Source organism: Astyanax mexicanus, chromosome 11 (genome assembly GCF_023375975.1).
Source record: "Astyanax mexicanus isolate ESR-SI-001 chromosome 11, AstMex3_surface, whole genome shotgun sequence".
Lineage (NCBI taxonomy): Eukaryota > Metazoa > Chordata > Actinopteri > Characiformes > Acestrorhamphidae > Astyanax > Astyanax mexicanus.
The window spans coordinates 35,965,439-35,985,907 of NC_064418.1; the positions used below are offsets into that span (position 1 = coordinate 35,965,439).

At 37.6% G+C, this 20,469-nt stretch overlaps 1 protein-coding gene across 3 annotated transcripts in view; it reads left to right on the forward strand.

The window, feature by feature from the left end:
* als2a (alsin Rho guanine nucleotide exchange factor ALS2 a) overlaps window positions 1-20,469 on the forward strand; it is a 32,154-nt gene that overhangs the window by 2,303 nt on the left and 9,382 nt on the right. Inside the window, exons 3-28 of one of the 3 annotated variants that reach the window (XM_049484582.1) lie at window positions 263-347; window positions 988-1,136; window positions 1,766-3,160; window positions 5,760-5,922; window positions 6,150-6,246; window positions 8,197-8,274; window positions 9,207-9,386; window positions 9,956-10,127; window positions 10,788-10,977; window positions 11,102-11,167; window positions 11,254-11,416; window positions 11,503-11,634; window positions 12,489-12,617; window positions 12,718-12,741; window positions 14,241-14,311; window positions 14,844-14,910; window positions 15,030-15,229; window positions 16,030-16,095; window positions 16,195-16,293; window positions 16,391-16,558; window positions 17,387-17,498; window positions 17,585-17,662; window positions 17,774-17,907; window positions 18,047-18,211; window positions 19,052-19,178; window positions 20,251-20,408. In XM_049484582.1, the coding sequence (XP_049340539.1) occupies window positions 331-347; window positions 988-1,136; window positions 1,766-3,160; window positions 5,760-5,922; window positions 6,150-6,246; window positions 8,197-8,274; window positions 9,207-9,386; window positions 9,956-10,127; window positions 10,788-10,977; window positions 11,102-11,167; window positions 11,254-11,416; window positions 11,503-11,634; window positions 12,489-12,617; window positions 12,718-12,741; window positions 14,241-14,311; window positions 14,844-14,910; window positions 15,030-15,229; window positions 16,030-16,095; window positions 16,195-16,293; window positions 16,391-16,558; window positions 17,387-17,498; window positions 17,585-17,662; window positions 17,774-17,907; window positions 18,047-18,211; window positions 19,052-19,178; window positions 20,251-20,408 (4,400 nt within the window). In that variant the 5' untranslated portion in view covers window positions 263-330. Of the gene's footprint in view, window positions 1-262; window positions 348-987; window positions 1,137-1,765; window positions 3,161-5,759; window positions 5,923-6,149; window positions 6,247-8,196; window positions 8,275-9,206; window positions 9,387-9,955; window positions 10,128-10,787; window positions 10,978-11,101; window positions 11,168-11,253; window positions 11,417-11,502; window positions 11,635-12,488; window positions 12,618-12,717; window positions 12,742-14,240; window positions 14,312-14,843; window positions 14,911-15,029; window positions 15,230-16,029; window positions 16,096-16,194; window positions 16,294-16,390; window positions 16,559-17,386; window positions 17,499-17,584; window positions 17,663-17,773; window positions 17,908-18,046; window positions 18,212-18,703; window positions 18,923-19,051; window positions 19,179-20,250; window positions 20,409-20,469 lie in introns of those variants that run through there. The other 2 variants (XM_049484584.1, XM_049484583.1) reach the window with 2 other exon arrangements.

The following is a 20,469-nucleotide window of genomic DNA, read 5'->3' on the forward strand; positions in this document are numbered from 1 at the left end:
GACTATAGTAATTGGGCTGCTGATCTCAAAGATATTGAGGGAGTGTACATAGAGCACAGGATGTGTCCACAACATAAACAAGTCCATTTAAGGGTTTAAAAACATCCATGCCATTTTATAATAAAATATTTGATGCTTTTTAATTGGGTGTAGACTGGCCACGGTGTCATTTGCATATTTATCTGTGTTTGAGTGTGTGTCTAATAATATCCAGTATGTACATTTACATTTAATCTCTAACGTATATGTTGGAATTTGACAGCTAAAAGGCCAAAATGAAAGAAATGAAGGTCAGACATCGCTGAGGATGGCAGTAGATCAGCCACTCTGATGGAAGGACAGAAAAGGTAATTCTTCTCAGCCTTAACTGATTTCTGTCAGATATACAGTAATAGACAAGTTTGGGCATCTTTGGCCAAATTACACAAATTGTTGTTTTTATTGAAGAATAGATTCCACAAATGACTGGAAAATCATAGATGAAATTTTTAAACCTTAAGGGTTGAAACCTTAAGTTGAAAAGAACAGTACAACATCAATTGTACTACAAAATATATGAAACTGTCTCAATACAAGAACTGAATTAATTGTAGGTGCTGTGAAAAACCCCTGTAAGGTGCCCAATGATTTGTTTATGTTACGAATGACTATTAGCTACAGATACCGTGTTTAAAAATAACATACAGATGTTTCACAGAGTGTCTCATTTGGCCAAGTATACACAAACATTGTAGATTATATTTTTGTTTACTTCTGAAGAGAAATGAAGCCAATAGAAGCTTGTTCCAATGTGCTGCTTTTTTTTTTTTTTTGGCTTGTATTTTGACTCTTATTTTTGTATTTTGATTTTGAGTCTGATTAAACATATGTGACTACAGTATATGTGACTACAGTGTACATCTCACATCACATATCACTTTGAAATAGCTGTTTGTTGCCATTCTTGACATGACTAAATACTTTTATTCTGTGTGTATTTCTCCTTAGCTCTGAAGAGGATGAAGCCTCCCAAAAGAGGGGGGTGCTTTACAAGTGGCAGGGTTACTCTTGTACCGTTAACCCAGAGAAGGTGCTCCTGCCTAGACCTGTGCTTCAGGCTGCCTTGGGGATTAACCATGGAGTTCTACTAACAGAAGGTAGATATTGAACATATAATTAATCTTATTAACCATCAAATATGACTCAGGTTAGCCAGCATTGCACAAGCTGTGTGTGAGTGTTGTCCTGCCCATTCCATCAGAGTTACTTAGTGCAGTATTAAGTCAAGCCTGGAGTAGTATCTATTAGTCAAAAAAGAATCAACATAATTTCTGCTGGTACAGACAACATACACATATTGTGGCGTCAAGTGTCAGCATGTAATCCAGCTCAGATTAACAGCTAAAATCCTCTCGTTTACAAAGAATATAAATCCAATTTTAATCCTATAGCAGCCATCCAGTACATGTGTACTACTGGCTGTGTGAATGTGGGATCTGCATGCTTTGTTTTCACAACAGAGCGGCGAGCGAGGGAGGGAGGAGCGAGTCAGATCAGAGATGACGAGTCCTTTCACGGTCGATTCAAAGTCTGTTTAGTCTACTCACAAGTTCTATTAAAGCAGGACAAATATATAATTAGAATATTTATTTATACAATGGTATAAATGACAAAATTAATGAAAATCTGTGAAAAATGTTTGATTTAGATTTTTGTTGCTGACAAGAAAAAAAAAACATTTGGTGCATCAGTCATTTTTAATCTTTGAAATTTTTCCTTTTGCTAGGTGGACTTGTCTACAGCTTTGGAGAACAGCCATGGAAGCAAGATGTAAGAAGCCAGGCAGGGGACCCTGTCTTGGAGAGCTCTCTGAAGGACCTGCTTGTGGTCTGTGTGTCTGCAGGCAGCTTCCACTGTGGGGCTATCACAGAAGATGGTGGGGTTCACATGTGGGGTGAGAACTCCAATGGCCAGTGCGGTGTCTCTGGTTTGAGCTTAGTGCCTAATCCTACCCGTGTCAGCATCGTGGACAATGAAACTGGTCCTCCAGAACATGTCTGGACCCTGGATGTGGCATGTGGGGCCCAGCACACCATAGCCCTGTCAGGGAAACATGAGGTATGGGCGTGGGGTACAGGCTGCCAGCTGGGCCTGGTCACCAACGTATTCCCTGTGTGGAAGCCGCAGAAAGTAGAGCATCTATCAGGGAGGTACGTGGTGCAGATTGCCTGTGGTGGGTTTCACAGCCTGGCTTTGGTTCGCTCATTACCCCCTCCGGGGTCACATCATCAGTGCATGGATAAATGTGGCCAGTGTAAGCAGCAGCGTTACACCATGATTGACAAGGACGACCATGTCATTATTTCTGACAGCCATTACTGCCCGCTAGGTGTGGAACTAACTGATGCAAAGCAGGATCAGAAATCTAAGCAGGGATCTCCAGCACTGACGCCAAAAACAGATCTCTCAGACCTTGGGTTCTCTGAAGACTTCTGCCCCAGTCAGAAAGCTTTAGATGGATCCTACCAAGAAGACACAGAGGTTAAGAAAGAAGAGCTCCGCAATGAACCATCTTCTGTGTCCATGACTGACAGCTCCAAAGCTCCACAGCAACACCTCACTAAACTAAGAACCAAAAGTTCTCCCTACCCTGACGAACAAGCTCTGAAAGACTACCTCAAGAGGATGTCTGATCAGTCCGTTACTGAGCATTTCGAGACTCTCTCTATGGCAGGGTCACGTCCTCCAAGCCGCCAAACATCACTTAAGGATCCGTACAGACTGGACCAGAGTGACAAACCCACATTTCCTTCTTTAGTCAAACTCAGCACAAGCAATAGTTTTGAACTCTCAGATTTTGCACCAGTCACTTCACAAGATAATACACCACATTCTTTAATAAACAGCCCAATTGGACAGGCTACGTCTCCAATGGAGGATTCTGTCTGTGATTCCTTACATAATGACTCTGACAATAATGAGGTCGTCAGTCCTAGTGACCCTATAACTACTAACGATAGCGAGGAGGACACCTGTGACACAGGCTTGGTGCCTCTGAGAAATCATCTGTATCCAGATGAGTCTTTAGAGGCTGTAAACAGTGCCAGCCTCATTGACGTTAGGATTGATTTCAAGGAGGAACATAGTCGCAGAAGATCTTTACCAACTCTACTCACAGAAGGTAATTTCTAAGGAAGTTAAATATAATGTTAACAGTTCTTTTCTAACTCTTGATGATGTCAATCAGACAAGATGTTATTAGGTGTCTGGACTCTGTACCTTCAGTTTTTTAACTACGCAATATAAATCTAATATAAATCTAGTAGATCAGTATGCCTGTATGTCTAGATCATAAGTAGTTGCCTGAATATGGAAATAATGTTTAGACAAAATTCCACATTTAAATAGCTTTGTCAGACATTAGTATTTTTCCTAACAGAATTTTTTTCCTAACCTTTAGAAATGTGCTTTAAGCTCCCACTAAACACTGGATAAGCTGAGAGATATAGAACCCTGCATTGTACACTGCAATGGTAGAGTAATATTACAGGCTTTTACACAAATATGAGTTTGTGAATGTGCTTTGCAGTGTTTTTACAGTTCTTGCTAGGGGTGTTGTGTGTTATCTTGTGTGGTAGCCGGGTTTTGGCCTGGATTGAAAATTTGAAGGGAAAACTGCTACATATGTTGCTTCACATAATTTCTGCTATCTGTGTTACTTTATTGTGCTGTTTATATTTTTCCTTTTCCAGATAATGGTGCATACAGCTCTGGAAAAAAATCAGTTTCTCTGATGTTGCTATTTATAGGTGTATGTTTGAGTAAAATGAACATTGTTGTCATTTAGAGCATTTATTAGAGCATTTATTTATTTGCAGATATATTGGCTAAAATATAACAAACGAGATGCAGAGCTTTTAGACCTTAAATAATGCAAAGAAAACAAGTTAATATTCATAAAGTTTTACAAGTTCAGAAATCGGTATTTGGTGGAATAACCCTGTTTTTTAATCACAGTTTTCATGCATCTTGGAATGTTCTCCTCCACCAGTCTTACACACTGCTTTTGAATAACTTTATGCCACTCCTGGTGTAAAAATTCAATCTGTTTAGCTTGGTTTGATGGCTTGTGGTCATTCATCTTCCTTTTGATTATATTCCAGAGGTTTTCTATTTGGATTTGTTTTTTCCCCAGAGCTGTATATACAATTCTAAAACGTCTATGTAAGATTACTAAACAAATGACTATGCAGAGTTTTTACATGCCCTCAGAAGATTTAAATATTTGTGAATTTTAGAGACCTGGTAAAAAATAGAACAAGGCTAAAAATATTCTCTGAAAAAAGTGAAATCCTGTAATAGCCATAAGAATATGACACTGCTTAACAAATGCCTCAAAATTTGACACTGCCGCAAATTTACTGTGGAAGTGGTTACTTAATTTCTGTTGAGCATCTGTCAGTCAGCTATATTGAGTCTAGCTGCATATCTTTGCTCCCAATTTAGTGACAGATGTAGAGATAAAAGAATGAGGAAGTAAGACACTTTATACACACGTTTATCACCACCGAATGAGACATACAGTAAGTGCAAGCTTTTTGCTGTGTTCATGACTTTCTTTCTTACTTGCAGATTGACTTCCTTTCTGTATAGCCATTTTTAATCTTTAATAAAATAACACTGAACTGTTTATCTCCAGGAACAGCTTTGAAAGTGATAGAGAATAAAGGCGCAGCACGCGCAAAAGGGAGGGTGCGCGTAAGAGAGAGGGGGGGCACGCACGCTACAGAAAAAGGACGCAGCGCGCGCAAAAGGAAGGGCGCGCGTGAGAGAGACCGAGAGGGCGTGCACGCGAGAGAGAGAGCAGGCGTGATCTAAATTAATCACATTCATCACTTTTAGCTAAAAATTATGTTCGACTGAACAGTTAAAAATGATTTTAACTGAGGAGCGAATTAATAATTGGCGTTCACTTAAAATTCCATATCTTTTTTTATTTCACCTGTTTACCATACCAGACATCTTTAGACCAGAATTACCTCAGTGGAACAAAATACAATAACAGTCCTTTTCACTTCCAGTCTACTTCTCAAACACTGTATGTTCCACAACAAAATCAAGCAACATATTGTTGTTAACAACATTTCCAGCCTAAAATGTTAATACTGAATGATATGGCAAAAATTTATATCCAAATATTATATTGCAAAAAATGAGAAATGGCTGAAATAACAAAAAAGATGCAGAGCTTTCAGACCTCAAACAATGCAAATAAAACAAGTTCATATTCATAAAGTTCAGAAATTAGTATTTGGTGGAAAAACCCTGGTTTTTAATCACAGTTTTCATGCATCTTGGCATGTTCTCCTCCACCAGTCTTACCTACTGCTTTTGGATAAGTCTCTATGTTCCACTTAATTATATTACAGAGGTTTTCAATGTGGTAAAATTAAAGAAACTCATTATTTTTAAGTGTATCTACATGTCTTAATTTTTGTAATAATTGTGATATCAATATGAAATTGAGTATAGGAAAGAAAAAAATGGCAGCTTAGCCACAAAGGCTAACAGCTACCTGGCAGTTAGTGAAAGTGTTTTTCCGGGTTTTGATGTCAGAATGATGTTACTGTGTAGATTGTGAATGTTCTGCTGTAGCGCTGGAAAGGCATTCAATCAACATAATGTGTTATTTTCCCTGTGAAATCAAAATAATGTGAAAAAATAAATGTGTTAGTGTGACTGCGGGGTGTGTGATGCTCTTTGTGTTCTTCTTCCTGTAGTATCCCCATTGGTTTTACATCGGACAAACCTTTCCAGAAATGGGGTCAGTACAACCTCAGATGGCTCTGAAAAGGAGGATCTTCTTCCTTCTCTGTTTACAGAGGTGTGGAGTTGGGGTAGGGGTCAAGAGGGTCAGCTGGGTCATGGAGACGTCTTGCCCAGGTTAGATGAACCTTTTATTATATAGCTCTGAAAAGAAGATGCACAACTTAAAGATGATGCTTTTCTTTGATATTACCAAATTGAAAAACTCTGAAATATAATCAAGAGGAAGATGAACTGCTTAAATTTAAAACTGCTGTATTTAATGTATTATATAATGTATTGTCAATAACAGTTTGTGTAATGCCTGAAACACTGGAAATAAAATAGCATGTCTCTCTTTTCAGGTTGCAACCACTTGGCATCAAGAGCTTGAGCAAAATGGAAGTTGTTAAGATTGTTGCTGGATCAAATCACTCCCTGGCCATAACAGCTCAGTGTCAGGTGAAACCACATTGCACATCCTCCTATTGTTTTAATGCTTCTCTACTGGTGTTTTGCATATTTTACACACTGAATATACTGATTTGGGTAAAGCTAGGGTATGTGATTTATTTTAATAACACATTTTTGTTATAGTTATTGACTCATGTCATTAAAACAATTAAATGTTCTGCTAAGAATTGCTAACAAAACCTATATGCACTTAAATATGCAGGCTATTGGACTGCAAATACTGTGAAGTACGTTCTTGTGGACAAAATGAAAGATTAGATGGCCTCCCTGCTTGTCTAATAAACAACCAATGTCCTGCCCACATGAGCACTCTGCATATGAACATATTTTAGTATGTGTGAAATCCGTTAGACAGCGCTACACCCACACACACAAACACACACATACAGCTAAATGTGAGCTAGTGAGCTAGATTTACAGTAATGCCAGTGAGAGTTTCACAGCTACATTCAACAGCTTGCACTGCTAAAGAAATAAAAGAAAGACAAGCAGGTTTTGAAGAAAATAGGGTAAATAAATCATTTTTTGGGTAAATTTGTTATTCATTCGATATATGTGGCCAGTAGGGGTGTCACGATTCTCTAAAGTGATGCAGAGTGATTCAAGTGATCTGTAATACACCACATTAGGCACTAATGGTCAAATTTAAATCATTAATTAAGATATATATGTAATGCCATCTAGTGGCTTTTTTGGTAGCAGCAGTGTACACATAACAAACTAAATAATACAAAAAATACAGGAACAGTCATGTAAAAAATAATAGAACAATTAGAGCTTTAACAAACTGAACTCTATCCTACTATAGCAGTTAAACAAGAAAAATAAGATTTTAAGACTTTTTCAGTCCCTGAGAATGACAAGTTTTTTTCTTTAACAAAGATTATTAAATTTATCTGAGAGAAAGATGCTCCTTAAGGTCCCAAAACTATTAACATATTTGAGACTAGACAAAACAACTGTTATTTTAATATTTTCAAGTTTTTCTTGATGAGAATGTCCACATTCTCTGGAGAAAGGGCTGCTCTTTGAGTGTGCTACAGTGTGCTGCGCCATTTGCGTAGCGTGCTGCGCCATTTGCGAAGTGCGCTGCGCCATTTGCGTAGTGCGCTGCGCCATTTGCGTAGCGTGCTGCGCCATTTGCGTAGCGAGCTGCGCCATTTGCGTAGCGCGCTGCGCCATTTGCGTAGCGCTCTGCGCCATTTGCGGGAGGGATCGTCGATCCTCTTTTTGACTTCGATGCTCGAGACCATGACATAATTTCATGACATTGGCCCTTATTTATCAAGGATCTCAGAGTAAAAGTCCTGATCTGAGATCACCTCTTATGACAATTCAGTTAACTTTAATTTCTCTAATCTCTAATCTGAGAAGTTAATGGGCCATTGTTAATTATGGGCCATTGATAAATATGGGCCATTGTTACCACATCAAGTGTGGTTTGATGGCATTTATGATATGTTAGTCTATGTTTTTTCTTTTTTTTCTTAGTCCTTTTTTTTTGTTTAAATTAAGTAATGTAGAAAGTATATCAATAGTATAATCAGGGATAATCAAGCTTTTGTTAGAGTAAATTCCTCTACTGCTTGGGAAAAGGTTTTGTACTAGATTTTGTACTAACAAGCATTGTTATTATAATTGGATTAGTGGGGTCAGGATGCTGGATGATCACCACTACACAATTTAACTGCACTGCCCCACAGCTTAGTGCTGGGGGGCTTTAGACCCCTGTAGCTTATGCCTGGCATTAGGCCTAGTGCCAGTAGGTTCATGTTGATCTTATTCTGTTGGTAGGGCTGAAAGTAAGGGATAGTATTTTTTTTTAAAGTAACTGTAAGTTTACCACTCACTGGTTTCAACAAAATATCCACTCCAATGTTAAATGTCATGATTTTGTTTTATGCTTTTGTTAACATTTTTTTTTTGTTGTTTTTTCAGGTTTACTCTTGGGGTAGCAGTAAATTTGGTCAGTTGGGTAATATGAACTCCCCAAGCACTGTGCCTCATCTTGTGAAGGTATTAATCAGCCACCATTACCTTTACTAGTAGAACAGCTGTGTGTCACATTATGTATCTAACATGTATTTATACAGCTCTGGAAAAAAATAAGAGACCACCTTAGTTTCTAAATCAGTTTCTCTCATTTTGCTATTTATAGGTATATGTTTGAGTAAAATGAACACTGATGTTTTATTCTGTAAACTACGGACATGTCATTCAGAGCATTTATTTGCAGAAAATGAGAAATGGCTGAAATTACAGAAAAGATACAGAGCTTTCAGATCTCAAATAATGCAAAGAAAACAAGTTCATATTCATAAAGTTTTAATAGGTCAGAAATCAACATTTGGTGGAATAACATTTGGTTTTTATTTTTTTTTTATACATCTTGGCATGTTCTCCTCCACCAGTCTTACACACTGCTTTTAGATAACTTTATGCCACTTCTGGTGCACAAAAATCAAGCAGTTCAGCTTGGTTTGATGGCTTGTGATCATCCATCTTCCTCTTGATTATATTCCAGAGGTAAATTTTGTCAAAATCAAAGAAATGTATTATTTTTTTAATGCAATCAATTACGGCACCAATTTTGACCCTCTACTTCCTGTGTAATATGCCTTGGCGCTTCCAACCTGATACAGTTCACTCATTCCATTGGTCAGATAAATGGTGCAGAAACAGAAATGGATTCTGGGAAATTGTGTTTTATTGTATATAACATGAAAAATGACAAAAAGAAATTTATAAAAATACACAGGACATTTTTAAGGGTAGTACACTTTACATTCAAATGTCCACTATAAAAACGTGCGTCTTAAGAAGAACAAGTTCAATTAATCACAGAATATTGTTGTAAATAATTTGATTCTTTTTAATCCACATGATTCATGACACCACTAATTACGTACAGTATATGAACTCACAGGTCTTGTGTTGTATTGCTATAGATGTCAGACGGTATTCGAGTGTGGGACGCAGCAGGGGGACAGACCCACACTGTACTGTTGGCTGATGGAGACTGCTTCCAGCCCATCCTGTACTACACTGGAGAGCAGATTCAGCCACGAGCCGACTCTCAAACTGGAACATACACTCAGACACCTGCCCTGCTGCCCTTCTGCATGAAAGTACATATGTGATTTTTAATCATTTTGTTACGTAATACTGAATTATAACATGATTTGTAAAATGTTGGATTATGAAGGTAATATTAAAAAACTAACCAAAAATATTATGCAATATTAATTAGTTGGTTATACACACAATCAATAAAACAGATTTCATTTTTCAAGTCAAGTCAAGAGGCTTTTATTGTCATTACATCTGAGTACAGGTACACAGTGTGATGAAATTACGTTCCTCCGGAACCATGGTGCAACAGAACAACAAGCAATAGACAACATAAAGTGTAGGAGTGACGACAGTGCAACATAAAATTATAAAATTATAACACTAAATAACAATAAATACAATAAATACAAAGGACGAGACCATTTAAAGACAGGACAGTGCAGTACCGATACGGTATAATAAGTGTATAGTGGGGATAAGGTGCAGAGATGTGTGACATACTGTAACATATAAAACATATATAATCACAGCAGTTACTGAGGTAGAGTTTATAGTTTTTAAGAGTGCAGTATGGAATATACTAAAAGAGTACTGGTATGTGGTGTGTTTATGTATCTATATCCAGATTGGCTATGTGAGCAGTGTAATTGCTGGAGGAGTGAACTGTGCGGCTCTGGCTGATCAGAATGTGATGGGGTTCATTGCCACTTTGCACGAGCTGGCGTCAGCAGAGAGGAAGTTCTACTGCTCTCTGAGCAAAATGAAGAGCCAAATACTGCGACCCCTACTGGCTCAGGGTATGTGGCAACCTTAAGAATTTGATAGTTTAAAAAAGGGATGTCTGCACTTTAAGGTTTTTTAGTTCAGCCTAGATTTTCTTTGTTTTCCCTGCTAAGCTTTGTAACTGATTTCTGAATGAGGTTGAATAAGGTGTGTCTGAGCTGGAAACTTAGTAATCTAAAGTAGCCAAACAACTTTTAGGACCAGTTGGACAACGCCTTTTGTATAAATAAAAGGTTCAGGATGGTGCAGCTTATAAATTTTATAAATTTTATAAATTTTTGTATGAAATGCAGATTTCTTTATTGAGTATTTATTGAGTTTTATTACATTGCTTTCATTATATGTAGAAATAGCTCTATATTCAAATTTAACCTGAGAGTGCAAGTCGATTTTTCAGATTTTTTGCTTAAAGTCCTGTGAATTTGATGAATATGGTTTGCACCACAGACGTTGCACAATAATTTTTATGGACTTTTTATGATTTCTATGAACTACAGTTTTAAAAACCTTAACCCCTTACCTCTTTTAAATATCTGTTATTCAATATTATATCAAATCTCCTCAGTAATATCGCATAAAAGATGAAGAACTTGTACTTAATGATTTTAGATATAAATGTTCATATATTTTTTTAATAATTATTTTCTGACTTCCTCTGATTTGTCTCCTAATAGAGAATCTCAAGTCATATCTGGGCAAAATCTCCATGCATCTGTTCCAGAAAATGGCAGGGTGTTTCAGTCGACTGTGCCATCTAACGGGGCAGAACAGCACCTCTCTCACCCAGTTCCTGCAGCACAGCAGAGATGTTAAATCACTGGCTATTGTGAGAAAGGCAGCCCTTTTCTTAGACACATATAAAGAGTACGTCTTTTATTTCACTACAAAAAGACATTTGATTCTATAATCATACAAAAGAAGACAATGTATCACTGGACTAGACTCATAAAACACCACTGATCTTGGTTATTTCCATTTCCATTCACAGTTACAGCGGCCCTGTAGGGAACTTCCTTGTAATGGGAGGATTCCAAGCCCTGGTGAAGCCCTCACAGTACGTTTTATACTCTCTTCTCGTTCATCACCCTGAAGGTATTTCTGAGACCTTTTCTGATATGAAACCAATTTCCCTCGTTTCAGAGAATGTCTCGGGAAAAAGCTGGACCTGATACAGAAGCTGTTGGAGCTCAAAGAGAAAAATGTGGCGCCCAGTGATTTGCTACTGAATCTGTTTTACATGCCATTGCAGCACCTGCGTGACTATGGCAGACTTCTTCTGAAGCTGGCCACTTGCTTTGATGTGGTGAGTGTAGAAACTGTTCCCAGTTTCAGTTCTCAATCCTTCATCCAGGTGTCTTGTAGTAGGTGTTACACTTGTTTTCCTCTCAGACGTCGGTGGAGTATCAAAGAATTCAAGATGGCTGCTTGCAGTATGAGGTCTTGGCTCATCTCCTAAGCAAACAGAGGAAAGAGGCAGAAACTACTCACACCTTTTGGAAGAACTTCTCTGGAAAGAGTTTGGTGAGAACCTGAACTGCTCTCTGGTTTTCTGTTTTTAGTTATAGTAAAAGTAAGAAATCTTGATTATTTGATAAAGTGTTCAAGATCATAGAGCATAGATTCTCTGCCAGAACCCAACCCGAGGTCCGACCCAAAACAAGATTTCCCACCACTTTCCTCAGGCCAGGTCGGGTCGGGCTCAAGAAAATAGTCTGTTACTTAGGCGTTTGTTTTTTAATGCTATTTTTATTTTATATAAAGCTATGGCATAATAATCACAATATATTAAAGTATCAAATCAAACTGTGCTTTAAATAAAGTTGCACAAGTGCGCAGTGCACACTCCACTTGTCCGTATTACGCACTCGTGCAGTGCAGTGCATGGCCTTATAATTGTAGTTTGTTTAGAATTTTTTTTCTATTCTTAAACCATGGTATATTATATTAGATTAGAGGAAAGTCATTCAGATGTAATTCCTTTAGCCTAATTTTCTAATGTTTAGGCCTGTGGAACATTGTTCGCATTGTTTGTGTTTTAATCTTTCAGAGGTCTGTTCTTGATTAACATTTTACTTAAATAATAGGTCTATGCTTCTTCAGTGTTGCAATGTTAATTAACATTATTCTGAAAAGATTTTGCTCACTCAAACAGCCTGAAAATGTTTTTTAATGCTCAGTTTTAATGCGCTACTTATTTTAAAAAATGTTGGGTTTAATTCGGGCTTGGGCTAAGGCTCAAAAGGAAGTTTATGGGGCCGGCTCGGGCGGAACGTGCACTGGCTCAGAGTCGGGCTGGATATTTTAGGCCCGATCTAAGCTCTAGTTTAAAATGTTCATGTTTGTACATGTTTGTTTCTTACTCTTCTCCTTTGCAGGAGTCCCTGCGGAAGCCGTCTCGTCGTTTAGTGTGTGAGAGCGGCAATAAGGGCCTGACGCTACAGAACGCTGGAAGATTCTCAGTCAACTGGTTCATTCTCTTTAACGATGCCTTAGTTCATGCACAGGTTGGTCTTCTTGTGCTGTTATGTCATATATTAGTTTTTTTAACTGTGTCGTGTCGTATGGTTTTAAAAATGTAAGTTTTACATGTCTTTTTTCACTCAGGGAACCATTCCATCTAAGAAATTTGTAAGTATATTTTGGTTTGGTTGCTCATGCTCCCTAGACTTGGTTTGGGACTCGTTATCTGCCATTGTTGTGTATTTTGGCATGATCATAAATAAAAAAAATAATAACTGATACCTTACATTTAGATCCAGTTTTGTTAAACTGAAGTAGAGTAGTTTATTTTTTAAGGAGAGGAGAAAGGAGTGAAGACATGTTCGAAGCAAGCACCGGGTAGCTTTTAGCCTAGCATAGGTCCCTGTCTGCTCTTTAAAAGAGGGCACAGAGGTATTTCCGGTTCAAGTTCTGCCTGTTTCCTGTTCCAGACACTTACTATTCAACACCCCAAGAAAAATATAGTTTTATGCGCATTCTGTGGACCCCTTTAAATGTAGCCAGAGATATATATTTTGTAAAAAAAAAAAAAATTAAATGATAAAAACTTGCTTTGGAGTGACCACAAATATGGTCCTACCAATCCAAATAAGGCAGAATTACAGTTAATAGCTGCTTGTTAATAAAAAAATAAAAACTGTCCCAAGCCAAGTCCTGCCCTTCTCTCTAACCGTGCTGATCATTGATCATTATGGGCAGCCAGGAAACCTTTGTCCTTCTAATTGCTCCACCTTTTATTCTTTTTTTTTTTTTTTTTGCTCAGACCTCAATCCTTTGTGATTAGTGACTCATTCTGCTGACACGCCTTTGTTGCCAAGTTTCAGCCTGAGTTTGCAAAGCTCCTCTGGAATGCTGGACTTGATGGTTCATTGTGTGAATGTGAATTGGTATTATGCAGTCTGCAGGTTGCTGGTGCTGATCACTTCATGTTTCACTCAAACAGAAAGATCATCATCCTCTCACTTTAATTTCTATGTTCTCACATTTTTTCCATTTTCAGTTTCTCTGGTCAGTCTTTTCTGAGCTTTGATCTTTGGACGGCTAAACAATGTGTGGATGCAGCTTCTTCCTGGGTTTCACTTGAACTCTTCACTCTTGATTATGATCATGTTAATCGATGTTTTGATTTGCTCCCTCTTCTTAATCTTTTACTTGTTTAAGCACAGGCACCAGAGACACATGCATATTTACACAGTCTTGTGTGTATGTGTTAATTACAGGGCCTCCTATCGTGTCTGGGCTAGAGCTGGGCAGTGTGATAATATCTAACTTCCTCCTGATAAATTACATTAATACGTCACAAAACACATGTTGTGGATATCATCAGTTTCTCAACACCACACAGCAATATCTGTCATATTTAAAATTTTCTTTTAGTCCTAGTTGATTGGAATTAGATCAGTGCATTACATTAAAAAAAAAACTTCACAGATTTCTCTCCTGAAAATTGTTTATTTAAGTGATTCAAACATTGTAATCAAGGTAATCAAACCTTGATCTGCCACTTTAAAGACTACCCAATCTGCTTCAGTTATCCAGTAGCCTCAGTAACAGCAAACACGAATCATATTCTGTTGTAAGTGGTTTGTGCACTGTGTGTATATCACTGCTCTCTGCCTCTTTCTCAGTTCTCCTCTCACTTTGTTTATTCGCTGGCAACACTCTGGGTGGAACCCTTCTCAGACGAGTCTGTTGGCCTGTGAGTTATTCTTTTACTTATTCACCTTTGTCCCAGATATTATTGACTTCATACCCTCACATTTCTAATATTGTTTCATACCTGGTCCAAACCGCTGTTTATACTTACTCATGAGCTGTTCAGGATACAAAGGAGGTACCAAATTACTGTATAAATGCTTTTACTCAGCACTACACTTCAGATGTATGCGCTCTTAAACTCTCATCTCTTCTCAGCTCAAGGATAGTTAAGTAGCTACAGCTACAGTGGTCCAGTGTTTGTGTACCCTTTCAACATTTAGAAATTTAACCTAAAAATACCATTTTTTTATGCAAGTTAAAAAAATAAAAGTAGATTAGGAGAACCTCATCACACAAATTAGGCAAAAACAGTTGTATTTATTGAGGAAGATGAACCAATATTAGTAGCAAAGCATCACTGTAGTGAGTTGAATGAAGAGTATGGAATCCTTTGCCCTCCAAAACATGCATAGTTGTTCTGTTGTACTTAAACATTGAGATTCTGCTGACATCTCCCTCAATAATGTTATCAGGCTGGGGCTGAAGCTGACGACCCCTGAAGAGAGCTTTGTGGTTCTGGCATCTTCCCCTGAGGAGAAGGTACAAGGCTTATCCTCTTCTCTTGGTTTATACTGATCATCTATGCTGAGTAGAATTGTTTTCTTGCTTTTTTTTTTCTTCTCATCGCTCTGTTTCTCTCTCTCTGTCTCTCCACTCAGGGAAAGTGGCTATGGGCCATCAACCAGGCTGTGGATGATGCATTAGGAATAGGCCTTGATAGGAGGGGCATTAGTTTCTCTGGCAGTCAGAGGGTGGAGCCTCCTATCTCCCGCACTGCCACTCATACCTTCACTAAAGAGGGCAGACTGAAAGATGCTACATATATTGGCCGCTGGCTCTCTGGTAAACCCAATGGCAAGTAAGTGCATCAGAAATAATAATAATTTCACAATATTTCAGGGTATTTTTGCTATAACATTATATATTGCCAAAATGACAAAACACTGGAAAATATTTCATTAATTTTAATGTATATAGTTGTGCAACATAATAAGTATTCAGTTTTAATTAATAAATGTAGGAGCAAAATTAGTATTACAACAACTAAATCTGTGTTCTTTTGTCTATTTTGTAAGCAACAGTAAATTACTAGGACTCAAAATGGACTCCTTTCAAGACTAAATAGTGCTATTCTCGCAATATACTACTGAATCGCAAAAAATGAGAATTAGGTTTAAAATGTGAAACTCGTATATTATATAGATGTTTTACACACAGAGTGATCCATTTTAAGTGTTTATTTCTTTTATTGTTGATGAAGTCCTGCTGGAAAATAAAATCCGCATCTCCATAAAAGTTGTCTGCAGGGGCAAACATGAAGTGCTGTAAGATTTTCCAGAAAAATACTCCACTGACTTTGGACCAACACCAGCAGATGACATGGCTCTCCAAACTATTACTGACTAAATTTTGCAGGTTTCATTTTCCAGCAGGACTTGGTACACTGCCCACACTGTCAAAAGTACCAAATGGTTTTATATAATATTACATAACATAACAATATTTTTGAGATGCTGATTCTTGAGTTTTAATGCAGTGGGAAAAAAAACACCTTTATATTGAATTTTTGTTTAGAATAGAATACAACTGAAACAGTCCACAAAAAGTCTCACATTCTTAAATCTATTATGTATTTATTTTTTATATCTATCCTAACAGAGGCACCCTAAAGTGGCCTGATGGCACAATATACTGTGGCACGTTTAAGAATGGCCTGGAAGACGGGTCAGTAAACAAACCAAACCATACACAAACATGACTGTTTAACTTGTAAACAAGGAACTTAACTGACCTTATTTGTTTGTTGTGGTGTTTTCTGTGCAGGTTTGGTGATTATATGATGCCCAATAAAACCTTCAACAAGTATGATCGTTATAAGGGCCACTGGAAGGAAGGCAGAATGCATGGCTTTGGAACATTCTGGTAAAAGTCTTTCCTGCTCTTTAACAAATGTTAATATGAAACTGTTTTAGCCTCATGATTCCAGCTGGTCCTTATCCAGTGTGTGTTTTGTAATCAGGTATGCTACAGGTGAAGTATATGAGGGCTCGTTTCAGGATAACCAGCGCCATGGCCATGGCATGCTGAGCAGCGGCCGCCTGGCCTCCCCGTCATCCAGCAGCGTGTTCATTGGCCAATGGCTTCATGACAAGAAAAACGGCTACGGGGTCTTTGATGACATTACTAAGTACTTAATTCTCTGCTGTTAATTTCACTTTTTAATTTTGTGCCTTTTTGCTGTAGATACTGAATGATAATTTCTTATTAAATATTATTTAGAAAAAAATAGTACATATTGAATAATAAGCACAGACTAAATAATAATTATTGTTAACTGTTAATGCGCATGCGTGTCCCACGGGGGGGGGGGGGGGTCGTTCTGAGGGAGAGCGATGTAATGTGGTTGTGTGAATACGGAGAAGTGAAGTTTGGAGTTCGTTTAAAACGCGTGTCGTCTTTGTTCACTAACAATTATGTGCTGAATAATAAGTATAAATTCAATATCTAGTAGATACTAAATAAATATTTAGTACATATTTAATAATAATGAAGTAGATACTGAATAGTTAGCACATATTTAATTTATAGATACTAAATAATGTGTACTTACTAAATAATAATAAATACTGAAAAAAGTTAATACACTTTGAATAATATATAGATACTAAAATAATGAATTATTAAAACTACTTAGTAATACTGAAAAACTACAGGTACTGAGTATTTAGCATTTCCAGAATAATCAGTGGTTACTGAATAATTAGCATATACTAAATAATTTATGCACTGAATAGAAACTAAAGCTCTATATGTCAATTGAATTATCATTATCATTAATATGCACTACATAGGGACTGGGGCTTTATGGGTTAATATTTTACTTTAAATAATTAGAGTGTATAAAATGGAAGCATTAGGGGTTAGTAATTACTGTCACATGTTATCATATTTACTTTTTAAAAGCTTTACTGTGCAGTGATTAATTTCCCTTTCTTTGTTTCCTTTCTTAATTTAGAGGAGAAAAGTACATGGGTATGTGGATGGAGGACCAGCGTCAGGGGAGCGGTGTTGTGGTCACCCAGTTTGGGCTGTATTATGAGGGAGCCTTTAGTAATAACAAGATGATGGTGAGTTCTTGTGAGCTGCTGTGGCACTAGTGCACTGTTTGACTGAGGTATAGAAATTAATCCTCACTTGTTACTTGTTATTCCAGGGCAATGGGCTTCTGCTGTGTGATGATGACACTGCTTTTGAAGGAGAGTTTTCAGAGGACTGGGTGCTGAATGGAAAGGTATTATTTAAACTCTAGCACAAGTGTACTTTCAGTGAACTTGGTTAGCTATTCAAGGAATCATCCTTATAAAAATCATGGATTTTTATAGTGTGATGTGGTTGTGTGCAGGGAGCCCTGTCCATGCCTAATGGAGACACTTTTGATGGCATCTTTGTGGGCGAATGGGGCTCTGATCTGAAAGTAGCTGGAACTTTTATAAAGCCAGGCCTTTATGATACTGAGAAGAAGGAGAATATGCCCTTGTAAGTATCTGAGTGACACTCCCACTGAGTTTTACATCTTGTTGGATATAATACTTTTTTTGGGAACAATATCAAGTTTGGACTTGTTTTAGATAGTGTACCTGTCTGTGTGTGTGTGTGTGTTTGTGTGTGTATTCAGGGTGGTCGGTCGTTATGTAGTTCCTGCAGAGCAGAAGTGGAGGGCTGTATTTGAGGAATGTTGGAGCCGGCTGGGTTGCGAAACTCCAGGGCAGGGAGATAACGAGAGAGCCTGGGAGAACATCGCAGTCATTCTGACAACCAGCCGCAGACAGCAGAAAGAAAGGTACATACAGATTACATGCACACAATGTAGGATAAAAGATCAGATATACAGTTGTATGAAAAAGTTTGGGCACCCCTGATAATTTTCATGATTTTTAATTATAAATTATTGGTTGTTCAGATCAGGAATTTCAGTTAAATATATTATATAGCAGATGAACACAGTGATAGTTGAGAAGTGACATGAAGTTTATAGGATTTACAGAAAGTGTGCAATAATTATTTTAACAAAATTAAGCAGGCGCATACATATGGGCACCCTTGTCATTTCATGGATTTGAATACCTTTAGCACTAATTATTGGAACACAACATTTGTTTGGTCATTGAACCTTGATCTAAATATGCAGGGAAATCCAATTATAAGAAAAAAGTTAATGTGTCCAATTGCAAGTTTTTCTCCTCTTTGTATCTCTGAAGAGTGGCAACATAGAAGCTTCAAAATAACTCTTAAATTACTTTAGAAACAAAGATTGTTTAACATTGTGCTTTAGGGAAAGGATACAAAAATCTATCTCAGAGATTTCAGCTGTCAGTTTCCACTGTGAGAAACACAGTAAGGGAATGGAAGACCACAGACACAGTTCTAGTTAAGGCTCAAAGTGGCAGACCAAGAAAAATCCCAAATATTCAGAGGACAAGGATGGAGAGAACAGTCATAGTCAACCCACAGACCAGCTCCGAAGACCTACAACATCATTTTGCTGCAGATGGCTTTGAGAACATTGTTCAAGATTCAGTGGTAAAGTTGAATGTACAAAGAGTGCTCACTTCCTATTTGTAGGTATGTTCGCATATTTATATTTCATGGTCAGACAAAACATTTAATACTCTCATATCAGTGTGTGCAGCCCAGGTACTCTGAGCCGCTCGCAGTGTAAGATGCTGGAGAGTTTGGAGGTGATTCCTCAGCACGTGGGGCCGGTAACTGCTGAAACCTACGACACTATCCGCCGCTACATCGTCAAGGTAAGACCACTTCTCTCAGTGAAGGTCTCTAACTTTACAAGAGGTTCTTTATTAAGGTAATAAAGGCAACTGTTCTACAGAGAATAGTTGCACCACCATTTGAAAGTATTTAGGGTTCATTATCTACATTTTTGCCTTGTAAAATGTTTTTCCCCATAGGAATTGGGAGATTCTTTATAAAACCATTAACAAAAAGCAATCCTGTTTTTGTGATGCAAACTTTTTTTTTTTCATTTCAATTGTTGCAAGAAATATTAAGTGAACCCTTTTAGACATACCTGGATTTCTGCTTTGATTACAGATAAAATATCACAATTATAGACAAACTCAGTCTAATGATTGATATATATATACAGACTCCAGCAATGCTTTTGTAGGTTTTTCAAGCTCCATGCATTTCTATAACATACTTTCTGAGTTTTTCTGTATGTTGCTTGCATCTAGGCTATGTTCACACTTCTTGCTTGTGAAGAACAGATTTTTCAGTATCAGGCTTTGTGGGACTTTAATGACCAGAGAACATGTACTTACACTTACATTTTCTAGCCTGCACTGTGGATGTTCTGCTAATACTTACCATGCTACGCTCAGTGATGTTCTCTAGGAGGAGAATTTGGTTAGTGGTGTTAAAAAGTATTGACCCTGCTCCCCCCGTGAGTCTACAATATGACGTCTATCCAGTTGCTAGTGGTTGAATTATATTAATAATCTCTGCAGAATTCCAGGTACCTCCTTTTTTTTGCAGTAGTATCTAGAGACAGTTTTGCCGATTAATTTGGTTTATATGATTTTATTTATATTTTAAAGGATTATCCATAGACCATAAACAGAAATCATATTCATGCCTGTGGACAGTGCATGACTATGACATCAGCACTACATTTTTAATGTCATTAATATGCACTTATTATGATGAGAGTAGAAATCTAGAGGTTTAGGTTGGTACAAAATATAAAAGCTCACATTGTAAAAGTAATGAGTATTCTCATGGATTTTGGCTGCTGTTTGAACACAATATGTCTCTGCAGATGTTAATTTTATCTCTGTTGCACTTACTGTAATCTATCCGCAGTCATGTGATACTCCACTACATCCTCTGGGCTGGCTGCTGGAGACGCTGGTCACCTTGTATAGAATGACGTATGTAGGTGTGGGTTCAAACAGGAGGCTCTTACAGCAGGCGGTGCAGGAGATCCAGTCCTATCTGAAACGCATCTTCGAACTGATCGGGTAAATGCACATTTATACTAGTTTTGAATAGTTGTAGCTGTTCATTCTGGGGGTAGGGTTT